The following is a 20,971-nucleotide window of genomic DNA, read 5'->3' as shown; positions in this document are numbered from 1 at the left end:
CTCACTGTTCCTTTCAAAGGGAGCAGTGTCAAGCGGCTTCATCTGCACTCTGTGTTTGGACAATGTCCACGTAATGGTTGTGAGGCTGATGCTATCAATGTTGTCAAATATCTCATGGTCCTCCACGATTCTAGTCTGAATTTCATGCAGTTTTATTGCATTGTTTGCAACAATCATTTCTACGATGGCAGGCTCTTGATCATTATTGAGACGCTTTCCTCTTCCCCCAGAGGGGGAATATAAACAATCCATGTAAAACGCAATACTTGTTGTTACTACTGGTTGAAAGATGCGTATAATGGAGGCATCTCTTGACCGCTTCAAATTAGGCTGCATTCTTTCACCAGCCTCTGAGTGAAAGACTGCGGTTGATTACATGGTCAATGATAATGGCACGAAATTCATCACTGACTACTGTTCTTTCAGCCCTTGGAATGCCACTACTACAAGTTTTTTTATACTGTTTGTAAGGTTTGGAATACTGTTTTTGCTATTGTGGGATGTTGTGTGTTAAAATTTGTAAATCATACAAAAACCATCCCTAACTTTCTTGGGAGGTATAGCTTGTCTGTTAAGAAAATGTAAGCATTGTGGAAATGTGTTCACTGACTGCATATTGTGTAAAAAGACATGAAATGTGTGAATGACATGGCTACAAAATACCGATGCTATGATAATTTTGTTTAGAGTTTTGAAAATGTGACAACTGGTTGGACAAACGCTCGTTAGCGACTGAAAAAAACTGTAAACATATAAAAACGTAATAAAAACCTATTCTCACCAACAGGTTCATACAATATCTTACGACATATGACATTCTATTTAATGCAAAGAAACAGCGACCGGAAGTAGACTGCGATTTTTACATTTAGGAAACGTTGCCTGAATTTAACCAGTCATGTAACGGTATGGTTACAAAGCCTAACACCAAACAAGCAACCGCTTCAGTCCACTTTTGGTCTTTGGACTTGCGGTCGACTTGCGTTCACCGTTTCCTAAGATATCATACGAATGTTTGTGCAGGACTTTGCGGACGATATCCTACAAACCTGTTCATGAGAATACGTTTTGAGGTGGCAGTTTGCAACCAATTGACACTTCTCCCGTGCGCCAAGCGTGTAGGAGAGCTATGGTGGCGGACACAAAAACGCATTAGGCCCTATCTAGAGCCAGTGCTTACCCGTTCTGGGGCTAGATGCTAGATGGTAGCATCAACACACAGTTATTTGAACCATGCTAAAATGCAAAGTAGTATGAATGAATAAATATCAGGCAAAGCTGCAAAAATCTTGTTTATCATACATGGAGACATGACTTACATGCTGTCATTGCCTTGGATTTCGTTTTTGGTTTAGTCTGTTTCCTGTTTTATTTTGAAAGTTACTTCTCTCGTGTCATCTTTTACTTCCCGTCTTTATGTTTTCCACCACACCTGTGTAACATTACTTTATTAGTTCCTTGTGTATTTTACAGTTTTGTTTCCAGCTCAACTTTATGCTTTTGAGCCTGTTAAGCATCTGTGTTCCTGTAGCTCTGCCCAGCATGCCTCCCTTGTGCACCTGTTTTGTGTCTAGCCTCATCTGCGTTTCTTGTGTTGCCAGTCCTCCTTGTCTCGTTACTCAATCATAGTGAGTCCTCCTGTATTCTTGTTCCCTGCCCACTCCAGCCGTGTCTTGTTCTCATGATTAGTTATCTGTCTATATAATCCTGTGTTTCCATTTGTTCCTTGTCAGTTCGTTGTCTCTTTATCCCTGTGTTGAAGCTGTATCTTTGCTCCTATTGTTCAGCCTGTATTTTCCCAGAGTTTATATCTTATGTCCCTTGTTTTGAGAAATAAACAGTTTATTCTTTAGTTCTAATCTCATGGCTGTTGCTGTCTCTGCATTCGGGTCCAGCTGCCTGCTTCAGCCGTGACAAACATGATCTAAACTAACCCAAACCAAACCCTTACTTTGAAACTTAACCCTTCATAGGTTCTAACTTAAGTGTTGATAGTTATAGAAAAATGGCAGACTGCATGGAAGAGAACCTCCTCCATACATTGAAATAATCGGCTTTTTCTGAGGTAGCAAAAACACAGGAACAATTCTAGTTTTCTGTATACTACTCTGTGATTATACATGTTCCATTTCAGCCAATAGATCCCTCTAAATCCCACCTAGTGGTCATTTTAAAGTGGATGTTAAAATGTAGGTCTGAGTCCATAATTACACCAAGATTTCTGACTTGGTTTGTGGTCTTTAACATTACTGATGGTGAGTGAGCAATAACTTTTAATTGTTCTTCATTTGGCTCCAAAAACAATTAGCTGCAGATTGCACTCAGACCTCTTTCATCTTCTTTGTGCTTGCTGCCTTCTGCTGAGTTAAATTGTTCCAATGTACATCAACACCCTCTCTTTGCTTCCTGCTTTGCCGATGTTCATTATAAAGCGAATCTGTCGGCTTCCACTTTTGGGTAAATTAGCATCTCAAGCCCCTCCACTTGCTCTCTCCTCATCTCATGAGAACCACTGGTTGGGGGGCCCAGAAAGAGGAGGAAGAAATGTGAGCGTTGAAGAGAAGAGAAAGACGGGTAAGGAGTGGAAAACGCGCCCTGCTTGTTAAACCCAGTGACCTCTGTCTCATAGAGGAGAAGCAACATACAGTAACAGTCGAGGAATCGGCAGTATTTTCTGTCCTAAATCCAAAACAATTTGCATGCAAACACTTTGTAAACTCTGTGTTTGGATGAGTGCTATAAAAATGTTGTTTATTACTAATTGTCTTCAACCGTTTAATCCTATTAGAGTCATGGGGTGCAGGGACTTATTCAAGCATGCCGAGCATAAGCCCGAAGGCAGAGACACAAGTCTGCAGTCCATCCCAGGAGTCCAGATAAACAGACCATCTCTGCCTGCTCTCATTCATACCTACACACACCAATTAACATCTCTAAACACGTATTTTTCACTAGGTTTAAAGTTTATCGTATAAATATTTATTTGCTACTGTGATAGAGTGTGTTACCTCGTGGTTAAATGTAGCAGTGCTTGAAGAAGAACTTGTATATTTTGCGTTAGTAAAAGTATCTTTAGAAATACTCTGTCAAAAGTTTTACATTCAAGATTTCCCAGAAGTAAAAGTACAAACATATTAACAGCAAAATGTAACTAAAGTATTAAAGTAAAAGTACTTCAGAGAGTCATGTTATATTACTGATGCTGGTGGAGGATAGTTTATTCTAGTAGAGTATCATATTGATCTGTAAAGTAACGAGTTAGTCCAGCTGTCAGATAAATGTAGTAGAACCAAAAACTAGCACAATATTTCTCTAACGTATGACAGCAGACAATTAAAGCACCTCGAAATTGTACTTCAACACACTACTTGAGACTCACTTACTTTCTACTTCTGAAATGCAGCACTGGAAGACTCTTGAGTAGGTTTCAACTGAACTTACTTTTGCAGCTGTTAAAAACAAACAAAATGTGAAAAACACATACAGACTGAAACATGATTTATTGATGTTGATGATTTGACTGAATGTCATCCTACGTTGTTAGCGTTGCATGTACCACATCAAATGCTTAACTGTTTATGTTTTTAATTTTCTTCTCTAGTGTCCCATAGAAATAATTAGAAATTGAACTCCCCTCTGGGGATAATAAAGGTTTATCTTATCGTAATTAGACCTCAAGTGTCATGATTTATGGGAAGCAGGATGCTAATGCACTAAGGCGTACCGTAGTACTTTGGAAGGATCAGTTACTGTGTACTTTCTAATGTATTTCACTCTGCTCAAATAAACTAGGACACAAGCATAACCCACCTGTTTTAACGTTGCTTTCTTATTGACTGACCATTGTTTTTAATTAATCTTGCATAATATATGCAGTACGTTGTTAAAGATGGCTTCCTCGACAGTTGACGACCAGCAGATGACTTTAGTATTCCAACTTCCTCACTCTAGACATAGAGAGCCCCACCTTTTCAAAGCGCCTCGGTCCAGTTGTTTAAGCCACACCTGAGTTTGATTAACTGCTTTTAGACCAATCTAAACAAACTGAATCAAACAGGCACAGTTAGTTTAACCCAAACAGGTTAGGTGGTACAGAAGATAGTGTGTGCGTTTTTTATTTCCTCCTCTGAAAGGAAGATGGACAGAAGTTGTGATATTCTGATGCCTCTTTATTCTGACTCATTTAAATTCAGAAAACTTGTTTCTTATGGTGATGCAGCAGTTTTCAGATGGGATCCAGCCGTCTGTCTCAGTCTCGGTTAATGAAATCAGTGTTTACATTAAAGCAGAACCATTTTTCACCTGTCACCAGCGACTCGTTTCAGACTTGGGGATAGGGAGGATTGTGTAGGACTGTGGCCCACTGGTCTGCATGATGGCTGCTGAGTCACTGCTAATGTGCATCTGTTTCAGGCTGTGAGATTTCTCTCTGGAGCAATGAGAAAAGTCTGCAGAGACAGTGAGATATGAGAGAGCGGTACAAGATTAATGGCTTGAGAAATACCTGTCTCTGTGATTTGACTATTGCTCAGCACAAATATTAGTGTCCCATGTAATTAAATTTGCCTGTACAACCCACCCATTTACAATACATGACGATTATTTTTCCTTTCAGACTAACAGGGTTCAATAAATTTCATTCGGTTGGAAAAATATATATTGACCATGCTTTATTAAAGTATTTGAGTGGTGATCTTCTGCATATTTATCGACATGCAATTACGATGTTTAGATGATTTGGCTGTGGGCCATGCCACACTGATTTTTTATTTGTTAATCCCACTTTTGTTTGTGCTGTCCAGGGTTCTCTTACTCGTACGTGCAGGGGCACGCAGGAGACGAGGAAGCAGGAGTGGATGTGAAGCTGTACAGTCAACGCTGGAGGAGATGGCTTCCCCCAAAACCTCGTAACATGGACAGCAACAGGGCCAGTCAGGAGCAGGACCAGGATCCAGAGCCGGTGGAGCCTGAGGGCTTCCCGGGCCTGCTGTCGGCAGAGGAAACGGACAACAGCTCCCAGATAGAGGTATGTGGTGGTTCACACCAACCTCATAATGGAGATAACTTAAATGAGAATAGCAAATTATTTATGTCTTCTGTGGCTCTGGAGTTTGAAGTCTGCGTTATAAAATGGAGGTGTGAAGTTTTGGAGGGGCTTTTGGAGTTTGAGTTTGGAGTTTGTCATACAAGTGACTTTAGGATTCATCTAATCTCTAACAGATTAGGCGTATGAATGTAGAATCTGTAGACAACAGGACACAATTTGGGTAGCTGAAGTGGTCTGGTTTCTGTTTTTAGCCTGAGTATTATTGACCAATTAGGTTTGAGCATGCTTTGGTTGCATGCAGGTAAACAGTCCTTGTGGAGAGCAAAAGAGGCCGAGTGCAGTCATCTGTTTATAGAGGTGCTGTCTCTCAACTCGGACTCTATTCTTTAATCTCAAATCGCTAATTGGACCAATTTGCAAACAATGGCCAGTGCTCAAAAAAATAATTCTTGGCCTTGATATCTGCTGGCAACACGGGCGTCTTTGAAGTTACACTGGAAAGCACCAAACACTCAAATATAAGCCAGTACCCTCAGAGGCTAAACCATCGTCAGACTGATAGCCGGTGGGCTCTAAGACTGGGATTTGTCTGCTTCTGTTGCATTGATTTTGACTGTTTGTTTGATTTCCTCTGGTAAGGTCTACACATTTATGGAAGCACCGTGCTACAGTACAGTGTTGTGTAATACGGCAGCATTAAAAGCCCCAGACACACCCATGGTCCTCCCACACAGGTGTTTTCCATTATTACGCGTCTGAAGGCTGCGTGGGAACGCACAGACTGTGCTTCACTGATATCTCTCTGATCTCTTGTTTTTTTCTGTTGTACCTTAGGGCGGGAGAGGTTAAGTCGTGTTTGCGTCATTACAAGGTTCCAAATCAAATTTCAAGTCGTAATCATGACATAGAAACACTGCTCTGATATTTATCACTATACTTTACATAAAAGCCTGAAAGTCAAGCAAACTTGGTAGATCACTTCAGTCTATCTTATTTGTCAACATAATAAACCCAAATGCAATGGTTACATGCATGCAAAGCACAATACACATGCAGTGTTATATTGTCATTTTTTGAACTCTCTAATCACACAACCGTGTTCAAAGTTTGCCGTCCTTGTTCATTCCCACTGAATTAATTCAGACTTTATAGCCACATGGTATTGAGTTCGGTGCAGCTCCACACAGCAAACCTCCCTGTCCAGTAAAGAAGCCAACTATTAAAGAGAATGAATCGATAAAGTCCTAAAAATACTCTCTGGTTGCTACCCTGGATCAATTATAAATCTCCCTGATATAGTGGATGTTTAGTAATGAAAAAGGAGACTTGGAGGGGTCTTTGAGCATTAATATTTGATATCTAATTAAGCTCAGCCCTCAGGTGTTCGTCTACCATCTTCGTGGGGTTGGATCCTCTTAAACTCGACCTCGGAGAAACCTGAACAGGAAATTAACCCGCCCTCCCACAGTTTCAGGGGGTTAGTAGAGCTGCTGGATATTAATAGTCAACCTGTGTTTGTGTCTATGCAAATGAAAGGTGTCCCTGTGTTGTGGCACCTTGGTCTGTGCACAGCACCGAGGCGTTCACTCATAATGATGGCAGCCGTCTGGGCTTAGACAGCTCGTTAAGTTTGCCTGTGGCTTCTAATCAGCTCAGGTTCACAGCGGACCTTTGATCGTCAGCTGTAATCATTTGCACACTCATGTACTATGTGCACATACACACACACACATTTGTTGTTGTGACACAATCAACACACTCATTGTTTTCGCTCTCTGGGGCTCATTTGTTGTTTTGCCGAATGGAGAGGCGGTCCACGGCACAAACACCCCGTTGTTCTCCTGTCATTACTCACGTTCCCTCACCTGCCACCGACACTTTGTTGACATGACAAAAGCATTCATATTCAGAGGGCAGAAACAGGAGACGGTGAGCTGAAGTCTTCCACACAGTAGTGAGTGGATTTAAAGACTCTCCTCTGATCTGAAGGAGCTTTAACTGAGGCAGACAGAAGAGGGACCGTGTCCACCTAAAGCAGAGTAAACCCTTAGTAGGGACGAAATGGGATGAAAATTGTATGACAATAATTTTGAAAGTGACCACAATTTTCACAATTATTGGTATTATTATTGGTAATGACTATTTTTTATATTGAAAAATCACAAATAAAATAAGCAACACTATGCACTTTTTGTTTGCATACACATTTAGATAATAACAAATCTCTCCATCTCCTTCATTGTCTTGGCTCTGAGTTAACTGGGAACAGAACCAAAGTTTCAAACAAAAGATTCATCCCACCTCGACATGCAGGTTCATAACCTTAACATTAGGCTGTCAGACGCGCTCAGTGACTGTGAGACACTCTGTTAGCTATCAGATTAAACCGCCTCTCAGCTTCAGGTCACCGTGAGGTCGAATAAGGCAACGCTGGAACAAACTGTGGGAACAAGTCGCTATCACGGAATTCATGCCAAATCTCTTCACAGTTTATTTTATTCAGCGACCACTTGTGTTAGTTGAGTTATGCTGTGAGTGATGACTTGTGGTCGTTAACGGCTGTTTCTGTTGTTTGTTATTACTTCTTTCAAAGTGCTGGGTCAGAGCAGTTTTTAAACCCTTTTTTTTGTCCCAAACATTTCATAACCACAGCTGTTAGCTTGTTGGAAATTAGGCGTTTGTGTTGCACAATTTCATGTGTGTAAAATAATAAAGGTTGAGGGAGCTTATATGCAAATTGTGATATATTTCACATTATTATATAAATATGTTTAAATATCAAGCAAACATGTATCTGGATGAGTGTTTCAAATACATTTGTTTAATTGATTAGTGAATTTTGGGAAAAAAAAAAAAAAAAGCAACAAGTGCTGGCTAAAGTAGGCACGTAGGAGACTATCTCTAGGCCCTAGTTTGAAGGGGAAAAAAGCGTTTTCTTGATATGGATAGCACATCATTGGGCCCAGAACAGATGGTCTAGCTTCCTGTTCTGACTCCCAAATGTGAATGAATATTAAAAAAACGTTTTTTTTAATGTGTTTTCTCAATTTGATGGAAATAAAACCACTTTACCGGTCTCAGAAGAAAATGAAGTCAGTGTAAATGAATGGGTTGATCATTGTGAACATCTTGAGCTATTCCCCCTGCCTCCTAAGAACACAATCATCAGACACCGTATTGGCACAGCTGAGGTGCAGATGCAGAGAGTATGCGAAAAAGCCAATAGCTTTTTATATTACCTGCATCGTGAACGCCATATTTTAATGTTGTGATTGTTGACACAGTGGATAAAGTCAGTGTCTCTCCCTGATGACTTTGCAGAGTTAGAAAATCCTCGCTCACACTGAAGTATTTTAAACCGCTGTGCAGTAGAGGCTGACATATTTTTGTACCAGGCTACACCCGGTAGGTGTAGAGATCTCCAACAGAAGGTCTGCGAACCCTTAGGTGTTCCCCAGAGTCACTGCAGGGGGGCCGCCAAATTATTGTATGATAAATGATAAATGTTTTGTTTGGAAATCTAAAATATGTCTGAAATGATATACTTTAACATGAATCCAACATATTATTAGCAAGCCTATTTTTTGAAAGTACACAGATACAGTTTAACTTAAAAAGATCACTGTGCATTCTATATATGCATGTTTAACATTATAACATAATGTATAAATATATGAATATGCTAAAAGTTTCATGTTAATAGCTTAGAATTGTATGCAAGTTAAAAAAAGGTTCAATTTTATAAAAAAGTGTAGTAAGGGTCACTGCTGTGTCTCTTTTAGCAAAGGGGTCCTTGGCCAAAAAAATATTGAAGACCATTGTTGTAATGCATATCTACAGTATATGAGCCTGATAACCACTGATTATGACCATTCAATGGAGTGATAATGTCCGAAACTGATGAACCCTAAGAAATCATGGTTGTATCGCTCAAACTGGACTTCTTGAATTATATTTCACCTTTTCTCTGGTAGTGACCCTTGCATTTGTTTTAAGAAAAAGTGCTATTTTTGGACTTGATTCACCCGCTCAGCCTGAGAAATCCCCTGAAAACCCTGTCTGCATACCAAGCGAGCCACCGTGGGTCCTGACCTCTTTGAGAAACTACTTTTAAAGGTTGCTTACAGCTGTCAGATGGCCCTATTGTAACTCCTATCTTTATGAGCAGCATAAATAAACCACACAAATACGTCATATAGCAGCCACTTGGATGATAAAGTGTACAGACTGCTCCTTTTTCCTCATCCTGTATCACATCACAAACCACAAGTCAAGCCCAGAGAGACATATAACCGCTCCTGTTCCCTCTGAAATAATGTGTACATTTGATGGTCTCATTTTCACACCTGGCGGTTCATATCTACTGTAAAGTCCTGAGAATTTACCTAATGCCAGACGTGTCAGGTTGCCAAAAGAAGCAGACAGTGATGTGTAGTAGTAAGGGTGTGGTTAACGGTGGTCATTGGATGTCTGGTACCCGGCAGCTCAGCAGGCTCTCTGGGGGGGTTCGATGCTTCACTACATCCACTGTTTATTTGTGTATTTCTAAAGGGAGAGTATCCACACAGCCAAGCAGCGAGAGGCTCGGGTTGCTAATTTTCATTACTTTACTTGATTCCCAGCGCTGCTTTTACCCTTATACCACCGCACGCTCCAAATTCAGAACCTGAAATGAATGTAAATTAGTTTACTTTGTTTGTTTTGTGCCTTAGTTTGTCAAGTTTGTTTAAAAGGTTCCCAGAGGATAATGTGTTGGGGAAAGAGATGTTTACTCGTCTTTATGCTGTTCAGTGTTTAAATTATGTATCGTTGTACCAGCTCAGGGCTGCTCCACAAAAGAACATGTAGTCGTTTACAAGTCAGAATGTGTCCAGTCTGTTTCAGTCTTACTGTCTCACTGAGAATCACCTTCTGGGAGTTGTAGACTTGGAGTGGATCATCCAACATGTTGTTTTGAAGTCATTTCTGTGGATGAACAGACAGCAAAGGTGGAGAGTTTGTGTGCTCCTCTTCGTCCTTGACCGTCCCTTTAAAATACATCCACATTCTTCTTGAACCCATCAGACAGATTGCAAATCCTATTTATGAGATCTACAACCAAAGAAGAAGTGCACTTAAATTATATATCAGGTGCCTGCATTCATCTCAAAATTCTTGCCTACTTCATTACCTCCCCCAATAAGGTCATGTTATCAGTTTGCTTTCACTCGACGTAAGGAGGCAGACTTTAACCAAAGAGGCCGCGGTTCATGTCCCATTAATGTCCCGTGCTTCACTGTAGTTACCTTACAAACACACTTATTTTAACCCCACCCATGATCTTTTCTTAACCACTGAGTTTAATGTGAGTTCACACGTTTAAAACAGCGACTGTTAGCATCGTGCTTTTGAGGTGCAGGGCTACCTTGTGCATTGATAAGTGACGCCAAAGGGTCCTGACAGAACGGCAGTATATGATGAGTTGGGATGAAAACAGGTTGCCCGGCTGATTTTCCTACAAATTTCAAGAATGATTTCAGCATTTTTGCTGATTTTTTCAATTTTAAATTAAAAAAAAAAAATTAAATTAAATTTTAAATATACTTCAGACGGATATTAGAGGTCTTTATGGGCCCTCTGGGCTCTGAAGAACCTAGTGCGTATTTTTACATATTTCAGTTTCAACACACACACACACACACACACACACACACACACACACACACACACACACGCACGCAAACACACACACGCCGCCATCAACCTGCTACAACTGGCAGGAGACGGCGCAGAACGATGAATAATGGATCACAGGCATTATCGGCTGATGAAGAGTTGCACACATGAGTGATGGCATCCTTTTAATGCTTTTTTCAAAAAAGGCTGCAGTAGTGTGTGTGTGTGCATGTGTGCATGTGTGCATGTGTGCGTGCATGCGTGCATGCGTGTGTGTCATACTATCTTTGGAAAAAGAGGACTGTCTGACAAACGGCCTAATCCCAAGATGCTGGAACATTTATTCACAGCTCAAGTGTGCTTATGCATGCATACATGGAATTTTATTTGCTCAGGAGCAAAGACACTGTTGCAGTTGAGAGGATTATAGATTTCAGTGTTTTTCGTCCTTTTTTTTCTGACAGACATTGATGAACCAAAGCCACGACTATCTCTTGATGACCAGTTTTAAGACACATCTCTAAATCTTATTTACTTCAAGTTAAACATCCACAATAACCCCATAAAGGTCGAGATAAAAGTGGATCTGTGAGTGAATCTTTTCTACAGTTTGTTTGTGTGCTCTAGAGAAGGAAAATTGTCCTTTATTGGCAACAATCGTATGTTGTCTCCATTTCTATCTAGTTTCACACAACACATAAACACAAACACTATTTTTTGTGTGTGTGGCTCTTCGTTAGCCACATAATCTGCCTAATACTTAATCTCCATTTTGTTTCTATTCATTCGTCCAACCTGGGATTGTCAGCTGATTGGTCAGCTGGCGTAAAAGAACTGAACTGCTAAACAAATCTGAGTTGAATTTTAATTTGTAATGCATTACAATGATTCTACATTTTGTTTACATTTATTGTGGAGATGGTTTCCGTTGTTCTAATCCATAGTGCTACTAAAGGACAGTAGCAGTCACAAATTGCACACCATGTTTTAGTTTTTGTATCTTCGAGAACCACACTTCACTTGTAGAATGCACATTTTGGCACAAGTTTGCGGTGCATGATTTTAAGAAAAAGACGGTACCTTCCTCCTTCAACCTCCCACCGTAACTCTCCGTATAATTGTGTCTTTTATTTCTCCTGTCAAGCACCCTGCACTGTTTGCTCACCGCTTCATGTCCACCTACACCCAGCTGGACAATGGCCTCGCTGCCCACCTTCCCCTTCACTGGCCCCTCTCACCTCTGACGAGCCTCTGTCTCCCTTGATCCTTCTTCCACAAGACCAAAAAACATCTTGTGGTGATTAGAAGGAAACTTTACAGCCGTGCATTTGTGTCTACTCTTTTTACAAGTGCCCTTGTTTTCTGTTCTGAAAGTAATGTGCTGACTAAGGCTGTCTGGAGGGGCCTTTTTCCCTGACACGATTTTTGTCTGTACTAAGTACTTATAAGCTGTGATGAAAGGCTTCTGGCTGTGTTTGTGTAAATCTACGAATTGATCCAAAGTAACACCCCCTTCATGGCCGAACTCCATGTGGAGTTTTGATATTTTTGACTTTGCTAAGCCTGAAACCTTATCTTTCTGTCTTTTATCCCAGGCTAAATATTGTGTAGCGGTATCGGATTATAACTCTCTCAGGGAAATATGAATCCAAAACGAACGGCTTTAATTAAGTTTTGTCTCATGGCTATTTTTCATCTGACGTGTGGTAGCTCACAATAATACCTCTATCAAAGCATGTACAAAGGTGAATGAGTTCCTATCAGTGAGATCACAGTCAGGCATAATGTACACTTCCATGACTCCCCAACCAGCAAAACATGAACTTTAACAACGTTTTAGATAAAAGACACAGCTGTAAGGTATCTCATTTGACCCACAGGGAGCAAGACAAGCAATAGGAAGCCCACAACATGAGTGTTCTTCCTAATTCTGTACAGGAAATAATAAAAGCAGACAGGCTGTTCCCACATGGCTTATAAAAGTCCACGGATGTTTCTGTTCTAAAAGGCAATCCTGACTGTGCAGTCTGCTTTTAAGAGTGGAACAAGTTAATTGGCTTCTTGTTTTTAATTTGATTAGTAGACATTAAAACCCCTTTATGTGCTGACTGTGTCTTAATGAAAACCGCAGAGTTGAATGTAAGGAAAAAGACAACGCACACATGGTGGAAATTATTGCATATAATCTAATTTAGCAGGTAATTTGTTCTGCAGCAAGATGAATAAAAAATACTCTTATTGATTTTCACGTGTACTGTACGTTTGTTGAGAAGTTTAAATTGTTTGTAGAAATTGCAGCTAATGGTCTATTAGATTGCTTTGAAATGGATTTGGGCTCCGGTTCGGAGCGGGCTGATTGCTTGGCCCCTGAATTGCTCATACACTCGACACTTTACTCCCTTGGGTTCTCAATACACCTGCCAAGTGTGAAGTCAATTGGACTGTTCTGAGAGGAGATTCATTCCTTTGTAGTTAAATACTGCTGCTATTGATGAAATGGCACCAAATGTGTCACTGAGACAACATATCTACGTGTGTCCACCAAATGTGGTTGCAATTGCACAAAGCGTTCAGGAGACATGATATGTTTTGTAATATAAGCATTTGGGCAAACAGCTGTAGCAAAACTGTATAAGAACATCAAATATCCAGAAAGGGTATTGGCCCTGAGGTGACCTATACCAAATTTGGTAATGATTGCTCAAAATGATTCAACAATCAAATACAAACGGCGTAAAGTTTGTGGTCATAGCTCCATCATCCGGCCAAATTGCACCCAATTCAACCAAAGCTCATCACTAGGACCTCCAGTAATTCAGCCGCCACGTGTGAAGTAGATTGGACGAACAATTCTTGAGATATGTGAAGGACACACCCACGCATAGATTACTGGCTCTATTAGTTGTGTTTATATATTCTAGTCGCTGGACATCCAATAATAAGAGCACAGACTCCAACGGCTTAATTAACAGAGCAACACAGCACTATCTTCTCTCTCCTGTTGTATCGTGCTCCATCACAGTTTTTATATTGTGTATTAACTCACAGGGTGCATTTTGTCACTTCTGCAGGAGGATACAGATCACAACTACTACACATCAAAAACATACTACCCGTCAGATCCGATGAGCAAGGACATGTGGGTAGATGTCGACCAGATGGACAAGGACAAAGTGAAGATCCACGGGATCCTGTCCAACACACACAGACAAGCAGCGGTAAGTCCACACATGAGAGGAGAAGTGCAGGTCGGCACTTTATTTCTGGATTTTTGACCAATCATAAACGTTAATCTTAAAGTAAGTATATACAAACCTGTTGCTTTTTGTCATTAGCTGAACTGAAGTTTAAGTTTTAAATCTTTTTAAATGACCTTTTATGTGTTTTAAATTATTATTATTTCTCCCATTTCTTTTAATGTTTTATGTGGAGCACTTTGAATTGCTTTGTTGTTGAATTGTGCTATATAAATAAACTTGCCTTGCCTAGGGTGTGAAGATGTTGTCCACTAGGGTTGCAACTGACAATTATTTATTTGTCTCAATCATTTGATCTTTAAAAATAAAAGTCCAAGATGATGTCTGACCAACAGGCCAACACCCAAAAAGATTCAGTTTACAATGATGCTCATTAAAGTAGAAGCTCAAACTAAACTTTATTTGCTGTTGTTCTTTGCTTGGAAATGTACTTTAATGATTAATGGATTTTGAAAATGGGGTCTCTTGAACCCCATCTGTGTCAAACCTGCTGATACAGTTGATAACAGAAATTGAATGTAACTCAATTCAGTATGTTAGCAAATTGTTACAACTCCTCATTTCAAGAAATTCTAAAAGTTATAATCCTTCACCAGAAAGGATTTTATGGAGACAACAAGCCAGAAGTCTCCTTAGTTGCCATTTCCAAGTGAATACACAGCACAATTAAAAAGCCTTTTCTCCTCATAATGTAACTTCGTCGCACACGTAGTTAATCTGTCATATCGTGTTACAGTCAAGCTGAACTCTTCCACACACAAATCTGTCCCAATTAGGAGTTGATTTGACGGTTTCTTTCATTACCACTCTGCATTTATCGATGCAATTCTTTCGCTAACACACACACACACACACATACACACACAGACACACACACACACACACACACACACACACACACACACACACACACACACACACACACACACACACACACACACCAAGATGCCTATCATATCAGCTACTGGTGCGAGCCGGTTCATTTGGCCAGTGATGTGGGCTCAAAGATCAACAGAGGAGATTACTCAGTATTTCTGCATACTGTACCTGTGTCTGTGTGGTATATCTGTCCAAAGACAGTTGGGGCAAACTTGCTAAATGGTGCATCATATTTGTTTACAGACATGTGACTTCCAAGTTGCAAGTAAGTCCTGAGTAATTTTTTCTAGGTCCATTTTCTGTCTTAATTAAAGAGAAAAGACAATGTTTTAGTTCCTGTCTAATAACGTTATTGGCCAATTTATATAACCTGTTAAAAATTATGATTATGTAATATGATAAATGTATTTGAACAAATAACTTTATAAAAGCTGATTTATTTCTTAATTTCTTCTCGATCAAAAATGTATCCTCTCGGCTAAACAGTGAAATACTGACAGACTACAACGTAATCAAACAAAAGAAGAAATTAAGCGCATTGATTTATTAATTTCTTCTCGATCCAAATGCCAACTTTTTATTTGATTGGGTTAATTAGTGATATCAATTGTTCATCGGTCTAATGTTAGCAGTTAGCTACAGAGTTGTGAGAAAACAGGGTGTCTCATCGACCCATCACAGACACTTGTAATATCAACACTGATCACATTTTTAATATTTAAACTGCAAACATCAGAAGAACACAGACAAGACATTTGAGTCATCATACCTCAAGTCATGAGTCTTTAACTGTCAAGTCTCTAGTCTGCATTCAGACCTTGGTCAACTATGGTTGGAAAAGAAATGCTCCTTTAAGCATTCAAATCTTATGTGCAGTGAAGGTTTAAAAGCCTCTGTCCCTCACACGCAGGTGACCCATGTGAGGTGCATACTGATGAGGTCACACAAGGCAGCAGCAGCAGCAGACTGGAGAGACGGAGCAGCAGGGCAGTCACAGACTTTAAAATAAGAAGGAAGCAGGGTGAACAATAGCTGTCGCGGAGAAAGAATAGAGTTCCGCATTGTGCATTCTGCTCCTCTGTCTTCAGTCATGTCATGATGGATTGAACAAAACAATCTGAGGCAAGCTGTTCTTTGTAGCCACAGAGCGGCCCGGCTTTTCTCCCTAACAGTATAGGAGGGACGAGGGAGTTTTCTATGACTTTGGCTTTTTTTTTTAAATAAATCACTAAGTGAATTTACTAAATCCAATGGCCAGCCAAGGGATGCATAGTCAAACAGGAGATATGGAAGTCTCGCCTGCTTGATTTCATTGTGAGATTGAAGGGAAAACCATCTGTGCTGAAATGCAGCCACCGTGTCAGCAGACTAACATTTTAAACAAATAGTTTATTATAGTGGCAGTTAAAGTCCTGAGAAACTGCAAAAGGTCTGAGTGCTGGAACACGATTGGAGAAAAAGCCTCGCTCCTAGCACCGCTGCCCGCCAGCACTCTGGCCCGCGACACTGAAAAAGCAATTGGCCAATAAGGTCGTGAAACAAAACACAGCCGCAGAGGTCCCCTCCATCACGGGAAAGTAGGAAAGTTAAGCTCTGGATTGGTTATATAGTTTGTGAGATTCAGTGTGGTTTGCCGCAGGATTAGTCCCTCTAGGATAATCTAGGATCATGGCTGCATGCTAACTGTGGAGGGTATGTGTCCATAACCTTTTCTGCCAGAGGCACAATCCAACTGCAGCATATTCAATTCAGGGATTCAATAATGAATGCATAAAACATCATTTGTGGTGCTTGAGAAGCTCGTTGTTCATTTGGTCCAAGAGTAATTTTATAATGATTGGTTTTATTTTCTGTTAATTCCTGTAAACAGATGTGTAACTCCTATGCACGCCCATTTCTCCGAAAACAAAATACTCGGTCTTAAACTCTAAAAAAAGAATGAGCCAATATTTGACATATCTCATAATTTTGACTTTACAAGACTTAGGGTTAGGTTACACTCCGGCCACGCTGGAATGAAATGTTTATAGTTTTTCCAAACCATCACACTGTAAGAGGGTTTAAAGGTCCCATATTGTAAAAAGGGAGATTTTCATGTATTTTGTTCTATAATAAAACAGTCGAGGTGCTGTATGAATACTGTGAAAGTATCCAAATGCTCATACATACATACATCTTTAACCGCTTGTTCCTGTCGGAGTCGCGGGGGGCTGGAGCCGAACCCAGCTGACATCGGGCATGAGGCGGGGTACACCCTGGACAGGGCGCCAGTCTATCACAGGGCACATAGAGACGTACAGAGACAGACAACCATTCACACCTACGGGTGATTTAGAGTCATCAATTAACCCAACACCTGCACGTCTTTGGACTGTGGGAGGAAACCGGAAAAACCGGAGAAAACCCACACAGACACGGGGAGAATATGCAAACTCCACACAGAAGGGCCCCAGCCGGGATTCAAACCAGGAACCCTCTCGCTGTGAGGCGACAGTGCTACCCCCCACCCCACTGTGTTGCCCCTATCAAAATGCTCATTGCACAGAGCGTGTATTCAGAAACTGCGTCTTTAAACGAGGAGTTCTGTACAGTTGTGATGGCACAACTATACTATAAATAGGTAGGAAGTGCTGCTATTCTGACATTACAGTCATTCCCCGACTGCAATGACGGTGCAGAGACGCAGAGAGTGCAGATGCGGGAGACCTAAAAATGCTGACCAATCAGAGCAGACTGGGCTTTTTCAGGAGGGTGTCTTAAAGAGTGCTAAAACAAAGTAACACAGGTATTTAAATGTGTTCTATCAGAAACACAAAATACAAGGATGGACCTGAAAATGAGCATGATATGGGACCTTTAAAGGTGGGCTGTCATTGAGAGGGGGTAAGATGCGATATTGTGTAAAGATGGGCATAAAACGTTTAAACAGTCTTTCCTGGAAGGCATTTGTCGAGTTGCATTGAATGGAAAACTAAAAATGACAGAATAAATCAAACGGACATGGTTGTGTCGAGAATAAAAAAGAGCATAAGAGCAAAAGAGCCTTCAGACAGAAGTAATTACAATATTTGTATCCGCGGTGTGGTTTATTGATGACTTTAAAAGTCGTACCAACACATAACTTTGACTTAATATTGCATAATTCTGACTTTTTGTGAATATTTTTATTTTAGTCACATGTAACATTTTCCGATTACTTTACTTTCCAAGCAAAAAATGGGCTCCCGTGTAGTAGAAATGTGTAGTGTATGGAAAACTGCATTAATGACGCCACCATCATTATCATTCCTTACGTAATCCAGGCTGCGTATACTTTGACACATTTACATTCTTCTTTAAATCTTTATTATATGTTTCTACTCACCTGTTATTACCTCACAAAGTAGAGTTTTTTCTTTCCACATTTTTGCTCCTCTTGTTGTTTTTGAGATGAGAACAGTCTCTTTCTCTCTGATCCTCCTCTTGACCGACGTCATCTGTCTGTTTTTCCCCTCACAGAGAGTTAATCTGTCCTTCGATTTCCCTTTTTATGGACATTTCCTGCGTGAAATCACCGTGGCGACTGGTGGTAAGTGAACACTGTTCTTAGACTCTCAATACTAGTTATGAGTGTTGTTATTGGATAACTGTGTGTGCTTGGAATATTAGACTGTACACAGACAGTTTTTATTGCTGCAGGGTTTAGGAGGGAATGTGGTCAAGTTTATAAAAAATGAGTCTGGAGTGCCGTGACATTTATGACATGGAGAAGAAAATGAGTGCCTGCATGTGTTTCTGGTACTTGGGGTACCTGTGAGTGAGTGTGACTATGCCACTGTACAAAGAGATCTCACCCCTGAACACAGAAAAGAGGTTTGATGTTGTCTCTTGGAAGCTGAAAGCTCTCGTCTGGCACAAACCACAGAACAAAACCACCGCCGACCCTCTGCCAGCCAAGCAGTCAGTCCGATACAAGAGCATTTACAGCTCTCACCTCAGCGGGATAGTCTGCTAGAGACTGGGGAATAAAAAAAACAAACCGCTCCCGACACTCAGCACCACCAGCTCCACACCAGACTTCACTGGAAGAGAAACCAGACCGATGGGCTTGGACTGGAAACAGGAGTCCCTGTGCCAAGTGGCCTAGCACACCCTGATAGACACGGATAAGGAGGTGGAGGTATCAAGAGATGTGTGTGTGTGTGTGTGTTTGTGTGTGTGTGTGTGTGTGTGTGTGTGTGTGTGTGTGTGTGTGTGTGTGTGTGTGTGTGTGTGTGTGTGTGTGTGTGTGTGTGTGTGTGTGTGTTTGTGTGTGTGTGTGTGTGTGTGTGTTTGTGTGTGTGTGTGTGTGTGTGTGTGTGTGTGTGTGTGTGTGTGTGTGTGTGTATGTGTGTGTGTGTGTGTGTGTGTGTGTGTGTGTGTGTGTGTGTGTGGGGGTTTGACACGTGACTCAGTAGATGTGTTTGCCAGAGTGTGCAAAGCAATTTTCCACTTGAGTCTTGACGGCAAAACCACAACACCCCAACCATCTATTATCACATCAAAGACTTAAGCCCTGCTCTTACCCAACTATTTCAAAGATGCTGCGCTGCGTTTAAGCGCCACTGGAATAATAAAGAAATAATACATTGTCTTTATCATCACCGTCTCATTTTCCCACTGGATCCTCCGTCAGTGGCAAAGTTGTGTTGGAAACTGGGGGATGGTGTGGAGGAGTGGACGGGCTTATACGCTACTAAAGAGGAGATAACAAGAATTTGCATTCCTCGAGACAAAGATGGAGGAATAAGACAGAGGAGGCGGCAGCTATCTGCTTCTCGCAGGCCTCTGAGGCTTTGTCTCCGAGACGCCTTCCTCACATCCCTCCATTTCAGGGCCAATCAGTCAGCTCGTCCTCCACTCCCGGCTGGACCATCTTTTCTCCCGCTTTCATTGCTGTCAGCAAGTTACTGTTTTTACTCCAGCAAATATTTCTTTTCCCTTTGTAAAGTATGCTAGTAGTATACTCTGTGGGAAAATATAATTTGTTAACTGTTGAAACAGCAGCAGATTTACAATTGCGCTTAGTTGTGTATATTCAGAGTTGCAGTTACTTTCTCTACAGTACAGCAGCCGCTTTATGGATGAGGCAACAAGATAGTGTTGGCATGCAGCCCTGTCAAACATATGAAGTCTAAGTCCACTTGTATGGGTTTTGAATGCAGTCAATTGAGAGCTACACTGCAAAACTCCACTGTAAGAAGTAATTGTGTCTGTTATTGAGTCCTAATGAGTTCTACTTGTTTAAATTAAAGGGATGCTTTACCGATTTTAGTCCAGCTCTGTGTCATAGCAATGTGGGCAGTGTGTTCTGGATTCCCTGCATGCATGGTTTAAATCCCTGAGGAGAATAGCAGCAGAGATCAGCTGAAGCCGTCAGATGATGCTAAACACACTGTTTTGTGAATTTTTGTCAGATTGTGATGATGTAAAACGATGCATTTGGTGTCATTCAGCAGAACACAGCGAACCTCTGATGCTCTGAGCTTCGTGCACTGCGGCCAGGGAAGAATCGTTCACCTGCAGTCATTGCCATGACTGAATCAGCAAAATATCTATTTTATTATTATTTTAACCTGTTTCAAACACAGATTAACTTATGAATTTTGAGAATTGTTCACGATTAAGTGTTACTATCTCAAAACAAAGTTATAAAGTGCTAAATACATAGTTGAACCAAGTTTAAAACATTTGTTTTGTGCACATTTAAAGACATATTGGAGCCATTATGGCAACCTCCAGTGTGGGGCTGAAACGCTGATTTGAGAAACTGATATGAAATAACTGTTTGCATAGCCGATTTAATTCAGTGATTTGTTTTCAAGAAAATGACAATTAAGGGTTTGCAGCCTCTCGAAATGCAAGAACTTACTGCTCAAATCGAATCTTTTCACAAATATAATCGGACATTTTATAGAATAAAAGATTAATCAGTTAATTGTAGTGTGGTTGTATTAAAACCTCAATGACAGACATCAATGCACATTGCTGCTCTAACACATCCTTTAATACTGATGTTCTCTTTTACCAAAAACACACACAAACATTACAAAGTCACTTCAGTTGACTAGTACAACACCATAGATGTCTTAATAATGAAAAGAGAGACAGAACA

At 40.6% G+C, this 20,971-nt stretch overlaps 1 protein-coding gene across 1 annotated transcript in view; it reads left to right on the top strand.

The window, feature by feature from the left end:
- The window catches only part of plxdc2b (plexin domain containing 2b), a 101,091-nt gene that overhangs the window by 34,265 nt on the left and 45,855 nt on the right, over positions 1-20,971 (top strand). Inside the window, exons 2-4 of the mRNA XM_083936500.1 lie at positions 4,803-5,026; positions 13,774-13,920; positions 18,337-18,406. Coding sequence (XP_083792626.1) covers positions 4,803-5,026; positions 13,774-13,920; positions 18,337-18,406 — 441 coding nt within the window. The remainder of the gene's footprint in view (positions 1-4,802; positions 5,027-13,773; positions 13,921-18,336; positions 18,407-20,971) is intronic.

This window comes from Echiichthys vipera (assembly GCF_963691815.1).
Source record: "Echiichthys vipera genome assembly, chromosome: 21".
Taxonomy (NCBI): Eukaryota; Metazoa; Chordata; class Actinopteri; order Perciformes; family Trachinidae; genus Echiichthys; species Echiichthys vipera.
The sequence above is the reverse complement of the archived record's forward strand: the minus strand, read 5'-3'. Positions and strand labels throughout refer to the sequence as shown.